The sequence below is a fragment of the Hyperolius riggenbachi genome, chromosome 3 (assembly GCF_040937935.1).
Source record: "Hyperolius riggenbachi isolate aHypRig1 chromosome 3, aHypRig1.pri, whole genome shotgun sequence".
Classification (NCBI taxonomy): Eukaryota; Metazoa; Chordata; class Amphibia; order Anura; family Hyperoliidae; genus Hyperolius; species Hyperolius riggenbachi.
This window is the reverse complement of record NC_090648.1, coordinates 268,075,911-268,091,609: the sequence shown is the minus strand read 5'-3', so window position 1 is coordinate 268,091,609 and position 15,699 is coordinate 268,075,911. Positions and strand designations below refer to the sequence as shown.

At 42.0% G+C, this 15,699-nt stretch overlaps 1 protein-coding gene across 4 annotated transcripts in view; it reads left to right on the top strand.

Annotated features, from left to right (window-relative positions):
• CELSR1 (cadherin EGF LAG seven-pass G-type receptor 1) overlaps positions 1 to 15,699 on the top strand; it is a 285,212-nt gene that overhangs the window by 267,297 nt on the left and 2,216 nt on the right. For 3 of the 4 annotated variants that reach the window (XM_068276316.1, XM_068276314.1, XM_068276313.1), the window contains exons 27-34: positions 1,261 to 1,340; positions 1,548 to 1,674; positions 3,849 to 3,974; positions 6,352 to 6,488; positions 8,614 to 8,717; positions 8,806 to 8,973; positions 9,756 to 9,998; positions 13,501 to 13,765. In XM_068276316.1, the coding sequence (XP_068132417.1) occupies positions 1,261 to 1,340; positions 1,548 to 1,674; positions 3,849 to 3,974; positions 6,352 to 6,488; positions 8,614 to 8,717; positions 8,806 to 8,973; positions 9,756 to 9,998; positions 13,501 to 13,765 (1,250 nt within the window). The remainder of the gene's footprint in view (positions 1 to 1,260; positions 1,341 to 1,547; positions 1,675 to 3,848; positions 3,975 to 6,351; positions 6,489 to 8,613; positions 8,718 to 8,805; positions 8,974 to 9,755; positions 9,999 to 13,500; positions 13,766 to 15,699) is intronic. The other variant, XM_068276317.1, reaches the window with a different exon arrangement.

Genomic DNA, 15,699 nt, shown 5'->3' with positions numbered 1-15,699 from the left:
AGGCAGGTATTGGATTGTACGTACATACCACTCTGATCTGGCAGGTGGAGGTCACTATAACCTCACAGAACCGTGTATGATTCACTGCCCTGACCCTGTCTGCATGGAGTTTCAATGTTCTCCATGTGTTTTTATAGGTTTTATCTGAGAACTGTTTATTCCTGAAAACATAATTGTAGGCTAACTAATGTCTCTCCAAACTGATCACAGACAGTTACCTGACTATGCAGGGGCATTAGATTATGAGCTGTTTTGAGAGACATGCATTTTTTTTGTATAGTCTGCAAAGTGCTGAAGAAAATGTCCTCATTATTGCAAATTTCAGCCACTCAAGCAACCCCCAGGCTACCACTTTCATACCCCCGGCTTATACATGAGTCCATTATTTTTCCCATGTTTTTTAGGGAAAAGTTGGGGGGGTCGGCTTATACACGGTCGGCTTATACACGAGTATATACGGTATATGTATTGCAGAACTGTAAAAAGCGGTACCACAGTAATAGCTACACAGTAACTGCTGACATGATTACACAGCCCAACCCCCACTGAAACAGGTAGAAGGTCTATGGGATGTAACTAGCACATCACAATTGGTACTGCTCACACCAGCATTTGGACATACAGTATAAATGTTTTGTTGGTTCTTTTCAGTGTTCTTTAAAGTACAACCGAGGTGACATGTGACATGGGATAAACATGTGTATGTACAGTGCCAAGCACACAAAGAAATAACTAGGCCGTGTTCCTTTTTTTCTTTCTCTGAATGAAAAAGTTAAACATCAGGTATGCAAGTGACAGTTTCTGTCCGTGTCGGACTGGGTCTCCCTTACTGATAATTACAGCCATAAAACAATTTCCTGACAGTAAATGGCTTCTGAGAACAGGAAAGTGATAAAAAGGAGCAATAATTCATAGATTTGAGCTCTGAAATACTTCAATGAAGGTGTCATTGAGCAGAGACACTGAAACAGTAAAAACCTAAAAACTAGATTTAAATATAAAATAAAACTGTGGGATATCTAAAAAAGTCATTTTTAGAAGGGGGAGGATAGCTACAATTGTTTTTCTCATCAGTTTATGTTCACCTCGGATGTCCTTTAAACTGCTTACAACAGTTTATACACTATTGCAACATGTAACACCAATATCTAATAACAAAAAACAAAGAATTGTATATATGGTACATGCTGACAGCTTTGTTTGTATGTATGAGTTTGTATGTATGTGATGAGTCCTCTAACATGTGCAATCTCTTTATAGATAAACATAGTCATCTTCATATTAGCTGTGAGGACATCATGTGGCCGGAGACAGCGAATGTTTCAGAAGAACGGAGTTATGTAAGTCTGTAAAATTCAGCTTTGTATTCACACCTGTGAACACTTCTCATGTTCACCTGTAAGGTTCTGTCATCACATACCCATCATAGGCAGCTCTTGTTTAACGTATACTCATCATAAGGCAGACTTTAGGAACTGTTTGGCTTACCGTCTTACTCTTTATGTTATTGTACTGATGTTAACACTGGACTTCATTTTGACTTGTAGTGCAACCCTGAGAACTGCCTTCCTATTGCTGCTCCTTATCAGTGCCACTTGGTTATTGGGACTCATGGCGGTGAACAGCGATGTGATGACGTTCCACTACCTCTTTGCCATCTTTAGCTGCATGCAGGTAACTGTCTTTCCCATTATATGTCACCTGCAAGAAGCATTTCATGGTGTGACCTCTGTAGAGAAGCAAATATTGTAATTTTGTATATCATTATCATTGTTTATATGTTGTATATAGTAATGTATCTATCTGTCCCTCAGAGGATCTCACAACCCAATCCCTACCATAGTCAGTGACTGTTCTGTGTTCTAGTTGTAGTCTCAGGCCAGTTTTTAAGGGGGGGTCGGGGGAGGGGGAATGGGAGAATTGTCTGGGTATAACTGCTGCACAAACATTACAATCAGAGTTCAGTATTGCAGTGAACACTCTAAAGGTAGTCATTAACAGTAGAATTTTTAGTGAAAGATCAGATCAGATTATTCAGAACGGATTGCATGAAAACAGAAGCTGAAGGGCCCAGTCAATTCTGAACACTTACATGATCAATCGTTTCCTTAAAGAAATTATCATTGCGCATGGTGATTTTTTTTTCATAGATATCATTATAATTAGTGGATTTATGGGATTCTTTAGTGGTGTGGATTGATTAAATACAATCTTTTCTTTCAACAGGGGCTTTGCTAGCCCCAAAGATCAGTGGCACGTGCCCTGGATCTATTCTAGGGTGCCCCAGATGTTCCTCAGACGGAGTCAGCTGTGGTGCCTCAATGACAGGCATGCTGGGACCTGTGGTGCATCAATCGGGAGTATGCTGGGTGCTGTGGTGCCTCTGTGTTGGCATACTAGGTGTTGTGGTGCCATGCTGGGCCTTTATAGGGGCATACAGGGGGCTGTGGTTTTTCTATGGGGCATGCTGGGAGTTGTGGTGCCTCAACTGAGGCCCATGGGAGCATGGGAGGGGGTCCAGCAGAAGGTTAGGGAATACTATGGGGGAACTGCCAAATAACCTGATGGCAGGCCATACCGCCCAGCAGAAAGCCAGACTAGACAGCAGCACAGAAACCATGTAAATTCTGCCTAGTTATGTTTAAGTGATACTGCCTATTTATGTAATATGCTTCATTTTTTTGTATTAGTGCAGAGGGGGCTTCATGCAACATTTTGCTTGGCAGGCTTACTTAGACTGATGCTAAGTTCATGTAAATTTGGCTCCACCCATAACCACACCCACATTCTGGTGGCCACGCCCATTTTCCAGCTGGAGTGCCCAAAAGTGCCCCGGATCCCTTAGGAAAGCCCCTGTCTTTCAATCTGAATGATCTCATCAAAAATATGATCCTTCGGTAACTTTGTACTTTTAACAGCACCTTAAAACTGACTTACAATTACACATTACGCTGCATGTATTGTTTAACTATAGATAGTGGTAACTACATTGCTACCAAAAGATCTGCTCTCTCTATACATTTACAAGAGTTACCTGACATGACCTCAGCCTCACCCAGGCCTGTAGTAGGTCACGCTACGGAACACTCAGATAGTGCATATTGACCCAGAACCTCTAGGAAAGTATAAGGGGCTAAAAGAGACTGAAAAGCCCTCTTATTGAAAAGTGATGCTAAGGCAACAGTTTCTACAATGCTGCCACATGTAACACCGTTCTGTAGATGTTTGTGTGTCTTCAGTCTCACCCAGGTGACTGCAGCACATACCAAGTCGTGGAGAGATATTTGTGAAATTGCTTGTGGCTAAATTGCACCTACAGCATTAAATTAACTGTCGCTGACTACTTCTGTCAGCAGCAGTAATATATGTTCTTAAACTGCCCCTGACCTCCTCTGCTGATATGTTTATGTGTGTGTTGGTCCATGATATAACTTTTACATGCACTGAGATCATAAGAGTAGGAATCCTTTTCTCTCACTTTTGGCTGCCAGTCTACTTGCCAGTAACAATTATTCTACAATAACCATCAATATAAAGAGATACAGCCTGTTGCTGTACTGTAGTTGCCTGGCCTATCCCATTACTGTGTATAAAATGCTGTCATGGCGTCACCAATACCGTATCTCAGAAAAAATATTAACTTTGATGGCTTTGCCTTACTACTACAGTAGGACTGTATTAATTGATTTTGTAGTACACACACACGCACGCACGCACGCACGCACGCACGCACACACGCACACACACACATATTCTTTCTATTCAGTGTTTAAATGTCATTAAGTTGTCATTACTCTTCATACAAAATGCACAGTAAACAATTAAATATGTGTCACTGTTTGCTGCAGGGTCTTTTCATCTTCTTTTTCCACTGCATTTTTAACAAAGAAGTGAGAAAGCAATTAAAGAATACTTTTACTGGGAAGAAAGTCTTGGCAGATGACAGCACAGCTACAAGGGCAACTTTAATAACTGTAAGTCGATTTCATATTGTGTCTGATCATTTCCTTATGTCTCTCTGCTGCCCTCTGTGGGTGGTTTTAAGGTTTGATTCTTGTAATTCTTCCTCATCATAAGCAGAAGCACCTTGTCCAGCAGTGGCCAAAACACAAAGTTTAAACTGCTTACGATTTTGTCACTATGAAAACAACGCTGAAAAAAAAAATACTCAAATTGACGTGTATACAATTAAGCTGCCGGGAGATTTGAGAGCAGGGTAAAGCTGAAAAAAGTTCCAGAGGCGCTAATTACTGTTCCCCCTCCAGATCGCCATGGATAGTGGGGAACGGTGTTATCTGGCTTCCAGCTATTGCTGGCGGCTGAATTACAGTGAGTTTATAGAACTTTGTGATCCATCTTTTGATGGCGCCAAAATTACTCACTGAGCACCGCTATAGCCATGATTCCTATTACCGCCTATGGCAGCGCCGGCTGCGACCAAATCTCCTGCACTGTTTTCACAGCGCTCCCTCAAATTGTTTGCATGACATCACATGTGGACTCCCTCTGTTGGCTACGTTGTGAAACGTTGAATCTAATTTATCAATTCACTTATTTTTAAACAAAAAGGGACTGATGTATGAAAGTGGTGCTGACCTGCTATTATTAAAAAAATCCAGTTTGCAACGTGTATTGAAAATAAAAGGGCAGCAATGAATGGTGAAGTAACTGAATGTGGGGCCTATGGTGCTTTCTGATCCTGCAGTCAAATATACAGCCTTCCTCACCCAAATGAAAAAGTGAAAGGGGTAATTCTCTGACTCCTTATTATATAAAATAAAACCACCCACACTGTGTCTTGGTCACATATTCTAATCACGGGCCTTTTAGTGTATGCATATTATTGAGGAAAAATGGCAGCAATGAGCTAAAACTGATTTTCTTCATTTTTTCCCCCACAGCCAGGAGCTGTGGCAGAGCAGGTTAACTCACCTATGACGCCACCTCTCCCCACTGTGTTGCACAATACACTCCATCTTCTCGACACTTCCGCCTTCTTCACAGTTGGAAGTCAGGATGATGGAGAGCAGTGTGGCATGGCGGCATGGATGAGTTAATCCTCTCTGCCACAGCTCGCAGCCACTAACAGACCAGTTCAGTTTCACAAAAGACCAAACACTGTTTCACTGTGAAGTCATCATTTTGCTCTTCTTCTGTAATCGCAGAAGAATCGCAGTCACACTGGAAACAATGCATAGTGCAATAAATCCTAAATAGTTCAGTGTCGATCTTCCCACTCCTAGTCTAAATGCTGCTGTGTAAGGAATTACATAAAACTGTTATAAAGGCAGCATCATATCCCAATGCTAACTGTATTTAAAATGGACTTAATCACTCTTAATTATAACTAATGACGATAAATTATATGCAATCAATCATCAGAGAATGGTATGAAGCTTAGTAATTATGTCCTAATGTGATTGCTTGGAACAGTTTGCAGTTAATGCTTTCCCATTACTTTATTGTGACTTGAAACCAGTAATTCCAAGTCCTGAATGTCACTGATAACTCTGTTTGTGTTAGGCTTCATCCAGTGGCGTAGCTAAGGAGCTCTGGGCCCCGGTGCAAGTTTTACAATGGGGCCCCCCAAGCACTCTATACATAAATTGATACGGCGCACCAAAACCTGCCAATGGCAATTACAGTGTCAGAGGTGCAAGAAGGGTATGGGGAACAGCTTGTTAATGATTACCACTATTCAAAGTTTCGATAGAAGTGATTATTATGAGCACATGACCAATAGAGAGCTAATACTGTAGTTGAGGGAGGGCCCTTTCGTGCCCCTCTGGCCCAAGGGCCCCGATGCGGTCGCTACCTCTGCAACCCCTATTGCTACGCCCCTGGCTTCATCATTTTAAAGTGGACCTGAACTCTTGCACAGGACACAAGGAAACATAGCAGAAATGTACCCTGTATGTATTTAAAGAGTAATCCCCACTCATTTGTGTCTAATCACTAGTTGTAATTTTATCCCCCCCCCATGTCACATGACTGCCCATAGCAGATAAGCAGGTAAGCCCATTTGAAAGTACAGCCTGTAAACAATATGTCTGCTTCCATGAATCAGGAAGTAGAAACTGTGTAGTTTTATTTTTGGATTTGTATCAGCTGTAACAAAGAAATGTTTTATGTTTAAAGGTTATTATGCTGTTGTATATCTTTTAGAGCAGAGAGGAGTTCTGAGTTCAGGTCCACTTTAATTAAAATAGGGTCTCAGCAATGTGTTGTGACTGGATAGGAGGGAGGCCTAAAAGTCAACCTTCCTACAGCTGTAAAATAACTTACAGGACCAGAGGAAAATATAATATGATTATTTTATTAACAATAACATACATTTTCTTCTGTTTCCAGCGAAGTTTGAATTGCAACAATACGTATATGGATGAGTCTAACATGTACAGGACGGGCATTGGAGAGTCCACAGTGTCTCTAGAGAGCACCGTCAGGTCAGCCAAGAGCCACAATAGCTACCTAGCTTATATCCTCAGGTAATGCGGTGGCGGGTGCATGGCGCTTGGCTTCTATCATTCTTTCTCTGAATAGTTCATAATACAGTTTTATGAGAATAGTTTATAATATTCCCCAAGTAGTGGAAATCTGCTACCCCAGGACATTGTCAGTCTACAGAGGCCACAGTGTGTTCAGGTAAAATTGCAGATATTGCTGTCAGATCTTTCACTGTTTAACAAAAGAATAAATTCTGCTTTCTGCATGGCTAGCTTTCCCACGGCTTGACACTACAGCACTGCCTCAGCAAATCTAATACAGCTCATGCCTCCTTTTCTTCTGACATACATGGGCACTGGTTTATCAACACTAATACGGAGAAGACATGAGACAGTTGTCTGTAGCAACGTGTGAGGTGTCAGCTTTCATTAGTGATGCGACTAGTTACTAGGAACAACCATTAGTTTACATATTTGAGCTTCATGAATGGCCAGTGACCACAGGTCTGTTGTTTGTTCTACACTGCGATGTGACTGAAAGAACCTGATATCATTTTACTGTTTATGATTCTCAACGATTCCAAGATTTATTTCTCCAGAATCCTGTCATACTCCCCTAATTCTGGTTTTCAACTCCAAGTGACCCCAGGCTCCCATGCCTCTCTGCAATCAAGTTATATGCTCCCTTTACAGGACAGCACAGGAGGGAATAGTGAATTTCCGACTGGCTAAAACACATTCTACAGTCCCCCACACCAAATGCCAGGAGCCAGTGCAGGAAAGGGGAAGTGGAGGGTGGAAGGGCATCAACATGGCAGCTAAAGGACATCTCCTTCTAGTGGCAACAGCAATGAAAACGCTATCAGTCTCCAGAAAACCTTGTGGCCCAGGACAGATGAGACTTTCAACGTGGATAATATAAACATTATTTATATTTTTAAGTTTCATGGATTTGCTGGGGCAAAGGGGCATGGGTGGGCTGGCTAGTAATAAAAAAAGAATTGACTACCCACTTTTATGCGTTCACATGACGATTCCCCACCATTGTGATGGGCTTAACCCAATAGTTATCCACAGACTTTGTGATATAGTGAAAGGTTCACTACCAATAGGTACTAAACTAATGCAAACTGTGGTGAATGCTGAATACTGGCAAGTATGGTAATAGTATTAAAGTATTAGTATAGGGTATTGGAAAAAAAACAGATTAAATGGCATTGTTCTGTCCTCCAGCACATTACAGTACAAAAACTTGGGCAGTTTTACGTTTTAGAGCTCAAATACACAGTTGGCCGAAATTGCACACTGGGTCCAAGTCGCGTGCCCTCCCTCCCCTATACAGTTCCCTGGTGTCTAGTGGCCCTCCCCATACAGTTCCCTAGTGTCTTGTGGTCATCCCTCACACTCTTAAACAGTTCTCTAGTGTCTAGGGCCTCCCCCCTCCCTTCCCCATATGGATTCCCTGGTGATCTAGGGCTTCACCTCCAATGTAGCTTCCCTGGTGGTCTAGAGTGGGTCCAAACATAATGCAAAGTGGGGAAATCACTTGCAGGTCAAATTTGATGGCTCTGTGGGCCAGATTTGGCCCCCATGCAAGAGTTTCACATGTATGTTTTAGAGGTACTATTAGGCCTCTTTCACACAGGAGGTTGCTCCCGTGCACTGTCAGCTGCTCCCGTGCATTCGCCAGGGACTTTTAACCATCATTAGGGGTGTTGGAGAGGGGTCCACTGTACTAAGTCATATCTGAGCGAGGCCGCAGATGTATACAACCACTGCACGGCATTCTTTATGTAAACACTTCACTCTGTACACAACAGTCAGAGGGCATGACAGAACGGAGAGCTGAGGGATAGCATAGTTTCCATGAAGCTGAGTATTGTAGTTGTGCTGAAGCTTGTCAAGCCCTGGAGCTGTTGCTGCACCTAATACAGAATATTCATTGTTATGGAATCACTTTCACATTTCCTAATTCCTCATCAAAATGAAACAGTCCGAGCACAATCTGGGTAAAATAACGTATTAATATAAATGATTGCTGTTTGCTTGTTCTCCTGAATTCAGTGCATGGCAGGAATCTTGCTCTATCTTCAGTGCACCATAAATGTTAGCTTATTGCTGTGACTTAGAAATGCATTCTAAATACCTGCTCCATTTGTTACCACAGAGATGAAGCTGCACAGAAGCTCAGTGTGTCCTCAGGGCAGACCAGAGCTGGAGTTACGGAGGTTGATGCCGCACTTTTCCACAGACACCGAACGCGTTCCCATGGTGAGATGCTCAGTCCAGTGAATATTAGCATGCCTGAGGGGAATGATAAGTTCTGTGGTGAATTGTGTATATGTGCTGTTCCTTGCAGGGCATGACTCTGACTCTGACAGTGAGGTATCTCTTGATGAGCACAGCAGCTCTTATGCTTCCTCACGCTCCTCCGATAGCGAAGATGAAGAGGTTGGAACAGAGCAGCAATGGAAGCCAACCAGTCCTAAGAACAATGAGCGCGGGCCTGTTCATAGCACACCTAAAGGTAACTACTAGCCAATGTATGTCAGTGATACCAGAAACCTTGACACAGGAAATGGCCATACACTTTCTGTTTCTGTAGGGTCTGCTATGGATATACATGCTGTATTTACTTCAATGGGTTAGAAGACTTTCGGGTCTTTGTTGTTGTCTGTGACCCCACTGGGAAGTTTTTCTAAAGCTTCCTGTGCTTGAAACCTGCGTTGTTCACCATAGCTTTAATACAAACATGGGTGTTACCAGGGGCAGAAATACAAACTTCACCCACCTCCTGTCAGCAGAGGATTATGCATGTATGTGGTAAATCACGTATTCTTACTCATTTAGCCTATACCAGTATTTTCTGTCTTTAACTGAATGGGTCCCATATCTCATGGAGCATCATTACATTAGCTTCTATGATATATATATATATATATATATATATATATATATATATATATATATATATATATATATATATATATATATATATATATATATATATTCTCATTTTGGTTATGTCTTGTTTAGTATTCCAAAACTCATTATTAGCATTAGTGCCTTCCCAGCAAACATGGCAAAACATACCTATTTTATTAGACTGACAAAAGTCTACTGAAGTTTTGATTGAATGTTTTTATGAAATCCAGTTGGAGTGCCATCCCTTACTTACAGTAAATATAACATAAAAAACATTTGCTAGAGTCTGGTTTTAATATTGCTATAAGAAACAGATTTACTTTATCACAACCAAAAATGTATAGAGGAATGGCAACTCTGCTGACTTTATCTGTCTTCTCACAGTGGATTCAGTACCAAATCACGTGAAGCCATACTGGCCTGGTGACTGCATGACAGCCAGTGACAGCGAGGACCAGTCTGGCAAATGTACACTGAAGGTAGAGACCAAAGTGAATGTAGAACTTCATCATGAAAACACGGGTAACCACAGCGGAGAGACTCCTCATAACAAGGAGAACGAGACACAGAATAAGGACAGCAAGCTGGTCATCAATCACAACCACCACCAGCCAGAACTCAGAAAAGGTACGTCTAACCCTTCTTTATAAACTTGAGTCTTTCGTGGTATAGGGACTAAAGAAGGAGAGAAGATTTCTCATACTTATGTATGCTTATTCATGAAAATTAGAAAAATAGCTGTATTTGAAATGTATAAAAAATAGCTGTATTTAGTATTATGGAAAAAAGTCACCTAATAACCAAATAATATCACAAATGCAAACCACTTAAATATGTACGGTATATCTAAAAAATGATGAGCTAAGCAGTCACATCAACAGTGTGTTAATTAAGGAGCTATGCTGTGTGCAAGTTTTACATTGGGCCCCCTTAACCACTTGCCGACCGCACGCTTATAACGTGCGTCGGCAAAGTGGCAGCTGCAGGACCAGCGACGCAGTACTGCGTCGCCAGCTGCAGGCTGATTAATCAGGAAGCAGCCGCTCGCGCAAGCGGCTGCTTCCTGTCAATTCACGGCGGGGGGCTCCGTGAATAGCCTGCGGGCCGCCGATGGCGGCTCGCAGGCTAAATGTAAACACAAGCGGAAATAATCCGCTTTGTTTACATTGTACGGCGCTGCTGCGCAGCAGCGCCGTAAGGCAGATCGGCGATCCCCGGCCAATCAGCGGCCGGGGATCGCCGCCACGTGACAGGGGACGTCCTGTCACTGGCTGCACAGGACGGATAGCGTCCTGTGCAGCCCGGATCACCGGGAGGGAGAGGTAGGAGAGGGGTGGGGGATTTCGCAGCGGAGGGGGGCTTTGAGGTGCCCCCCCCGCAACACCCGGCAGGCAGGAGCGATCAGACCCCCCCTGCACATCATCCCCATAGGGGGGAAAAAAGGGGGGCGATCTGATCGCTCTGCGTGCACCCTGATCTGTGCTGGGGGCTGCAGAGCCCACCCAGCACAGATCACAACAAACAGCGCTGGTCCTTAAGGGGAGGTAAAGGGTGGGTCCTCAAGTGGTTAAGCACTGTACACATAAAAACTGATCTGCAGTGTCAGAGAGGTGTAAGCAAAAGAGGAGAACAGTTTAATAACCACCACTATTCATAGTACATATAGCGGTAATCATTGCCAGCATAGCCAATGGAGAGCTCATACAGCAGTTGAAGGAGGGCCCCTGTTGGGCCTCCCTGGTCTAGGACCCTTGGTGTGGCTGCAACCTCTGTATCCCCTATTGCTACGCCATACTGCACATCAATTACTTCCCCACTGCTACCTGACTGTCCATTGGGGAATAATAATCAACGAGGTCCTGGGTCAAAAAAAGTAGAAATTCCTGTACTGTAGGATCAAAATATGCTCACTGCCTTAAAATGCAGGTGTCAACAAGCAGGATGAAACCACTCGTATAATGTGTAACAGAAATAAACAAAAATGCATACTAAAGATAATATAAGCTATGCCAAATATCCAAAGTGTCAAAATTGGTATGAAATATCTTAGAGAAAGTAAATAAAAGTAAGTATCTGTATCCACATTCTGAAGCCTTGTACAACATGCTAGATTACAGTTGCCCTAATCAGTTGACTGTATTCAAGAAAAGTGCTGTACATACACACTGTTCAGCTGTCACCGAGCAGCGTGCAGTTTCCTGCGGAGAGAGGAGATTATATTGAGATTATCATTACATAACATAAGGGAGCTCCCTTATGTTATGTAATGGTGGTTTCAATTTTGTAGGGTGAGACAAGCCTAGTGAAGTTAATTGGTTGATATCCTATAACCCTCTTTGGTATATTGATATTATATTGTCCGTTGGGACGCAACAGATGTACTGCAAAGGAGCCTCAGGCTACGTTTCCAAGCCTCCTTTCCCCGCACCTGAATTCGGATGTGATTTTCAGCATATCAGTAAATAGGCTACATCTGAATTAATGTGAGGGGAATAAAAAAGACAGTGTGCGGTATAAAATCACATTACGCATATAAATCTCATAGCTGTGCATGGCGTGGCTAGAGGGATTTCGGATGTGATCTTGCATCACAGCAAGTGGTGGCATTGCATCTGACAGAAGTATGCCGGCACAGTGGGCATGGGGCCTTAGAGTAAAGACTTGTCCTTTGCAATAAGTTGAACATTGCCTGCACATTCATAAAACTCAGCTGTGATACTTAGACAATGATGAATGTGTCCTGCCCATTATATTTACTCAATGAGTCAAGTTTACACAGCAGAACAATGGCCATACGTGACTTGCCTTCACTGTGTCACTCGGACTCCTCTGCCCAGTGTATTTCTTGTGCTGATTAATGGTTCTCGTGGCTATAAATTATACACATTACCTGTCACTGTCATGCCACAAATTCTGTCTGTAGATTCTCAACATGACTGTAATGGAAATGGTGTTGAGTATCTTAATCCTCTGAACTGTTGTATGATATGATGGATAGCCCGTGTGATCCCACCCACTCTGCTTGAGTACATATTTTAGCTCAACAGTCTATATAGTGTGCTAGGACAGAGGTATGCAACGCAAAAGTTGCTATATGTGACTTAAAGCACACCTCAACTCCACCAAATGATTTTACTAACATCTAGCTGCCAGCTAAAATAAGCCACATGTGAGCCCCTGCAAGTCCCCATTCGTCAGGAAAGTTAGAGGGATCTAGGTATGGCATCACTACTTACCTTTCCTCTGCAGCACAGCCAATGACATGAAAAGGGTGTGTCCGTAAGTCCACTATGTGAAAGTGTAAGCAAGTACAGGACACTTTATGCTGGATACACATTATCCGATTTCCCGCTCGATCGGGTTTCGATCGATACAGCCGTTGATTTTGCATACTTAACATGCAAAATCAACAGCTGTATCGATCGAAACCCGTTCGAACATGTCGGAAGTAATCGATCGATCCCGCAGGTTGAGCGGGAAATCGCATCATGTGTACCCAGCATTAGACAGCTCTGTGGCATGTCTTAAAGTGGTGCTCCTCATTTCAAAAAGTTGGGAGATATGGTAGTAAATATTGTACAATAAGATAGTATAATGTATGGTCAACCACACCCACTGGAATACTTGTGTTATGGAAACTTAGGACTGGGGTGCTGTGTAAAGCCTAAAGAGGATTTTTTTTTTCAGTTTTCCTTTTTACATTTTTTTTAAATGCCTGCTATTGTCCTGGATTTACTACAGATACTTCTCACTGCAGATGGTGCACCCGATTTCAGCTGGTGCTATTTCACTATAGTTTCAGCAGCCCTTACTATCGCCTGATATGGCACAGGTGGGTGCTGCATGCTTTTGCCACCCACTGGTTGACTGTTTCATAACTACTGCTAGTGTTTGCCAGATCAAACCGTCTCTCCACTGCTATTCTACCATAAGTGATCAGGTCCACAGTGACAGCAGTAGTGCTGGAAAGAGTAGAGCCAGGAATGCTGAAATGGAGGTTTTGTAGAATAATGACTCCAAACACAGGCAACTTACTGTTTTACATTCCCAATTACAAAACACTTAAATTAATTAAAAAAAAAAACTATGTACATTCCCTTCTGATGTCTCTTGATATTCTTTTTATTAGGAATTCTGAAAAATAAAGTCTCATATCCACCACCATTGACGGACAAAAACATGAAAAACCGTCTACGAGAGAAATTAGCAGACTATAATCAAAGTACTATTTCATCAAGAACGTCATCATTGTGTTCGAATGACGGTGTCCGTCCAGTAACAGACCCGGCAACAGCCATAAAAAATGCACGAAGGGATCATTCTCGAGAACAAATCAATGGCATGGCAATGAGTATACAGGTTGGACCTACTAATGGAGAAGCTTCAGACTCTGAGTAAGTATAGTGAAGATCTATTTCAGTGCAGGTATTGCACCATAAAATGTGCCATAATCACGCTTACATTAGCCAAACAAAACATATAAGAAACCACCTATTCCTCATGGGGCGAATCTACTCATTTCCATAAATGCATATTTTTACTAATCTTGGGCAAACATAAAAATTACAGATATTTGATGTCCAGGCTGCTTGTATAGTGTTTTAAACAGTTCTGGAGTGTACGTTCTCGTTTTCAGTTATGCACTTCTTGCAACCCAAGTGGATCTGCGTCACATGTCATATAGAACACTCAGCACTTGCGATGCTCTATGGTGCTGAGTAAATGAATGGGGTTGCACTGCATGTGCACAATAAATGCATGCAACCATGTGTTACGCTAACACACTGAATCACACCGCATGGATGGAAACGTGAGACCGTGCAGTCTATGTACTTCTGATGTCTTTGTGTGTCTCACACACTCTGCATTGCTAAAAACACGATCAGCAATGCACAAATGGAAAAGAGTTATTGGTTACTTTATGTTCTGTGGGTGTGATTATTAGATATGGCTAAAACAGGATTTTTATTATAATAGCTCCTGTGTATAACTCTCATCCAATCCTGACAATGTTACATGTGTACCACTTTAAGACCTTCAGTCATATAGTGTTCCTTATATAGTGGTCCTACTTATAGTGCCCCCTATATAGTTACCCACACCATAGTGCCCCCCATGTAAATTTCCAATATTATAGTGATCATTGCTTAATGTATTAATAGTTCCCACCTTTAGATTGCCCCTTATTCATAGTGACCCCTTATAGATTGTTCTTCACTTAAAGGACCAGTATTGCAAAAAAACATACTAAAAATGTACACATCTCCCAGAGAACTATAAATTACTTTAATCCTGTGCAACTTTCACTTACAGCCGGTTGTAAACTGGTGACAGATCTGACTGATTTTGGACTAGTCCATCTCCTCATCGGAGATTTTCAGTATTATCTTTTTTCTTTACTAACGCACTTCCTGGAAAGGATCTACTATACCAAGATGTCACCCAGCTACCCTAATAATTTGCACACTATTTTAGCAGTTGAAGTGAATAACTACCATTCAGTAAACACTTTTGTAAGTAAAGAAATAACTGAGCATCCCCTCTGAGGAGATGGCTTATTCCAAAAGATGACAAATGTGTCAGCTCTTCATTGCCTACCGGTACTATAAGTGACAGCGACATAGGAAAAAGTAATCTATAGTGCATTTTATTCTGGGTAAGATGTACATTTATATGTATATATTTCAAATTTAATTTTTTTTTGTGATAGTTGTCTTTTAACCTCCAGTGCGGTAGCACGACATTGTGTCAGGCAAGAAAAATAACCTGGAAGCCATATGCCCGCTCTGCATTGAAAGTAAACATGTTTACACACATAGGGCCTGATTCACAAAGCGGTGCTAACAGTTAGCACGCTAGTGAAAAGCCCTTTATCACGCCTAAACTCTGTTTAGGCATGATAAGTTTAGGTGTGATAAGTTTAGGTGTGATAAGTTTTTAGGCGTGATAAGTTTAAGCACCAACTGAGTTAGCACCGCAGTGCACAGCTGATCAAAAGTTTTGCGCTAGCAAAGTCTGGTGCACTTTGCATAGAGTTTAATGGCGCTGCTTTGCGTCCGGGACTTTGCGCGCGATCTAAACTTATCTAAACTTATCATGCCTAAACTGAGTTTAGGCATGATAAAATGGTTATCACGCCTAAAGTCTTTAACTGGGTTATCACCGCATTGTGAATCGAGCCCATAGAATGCTTTCAGATGTTCTTTTATATATATAAGAGTAGGCACTTAAATTTTTGTCTAGGGAGTTTAATCCCACTTTAATTTAAAAATGTGTTGCTATTTTACTATTAGGCTACTTGCACACCAAGACGTTGCGTTAGGTGCTA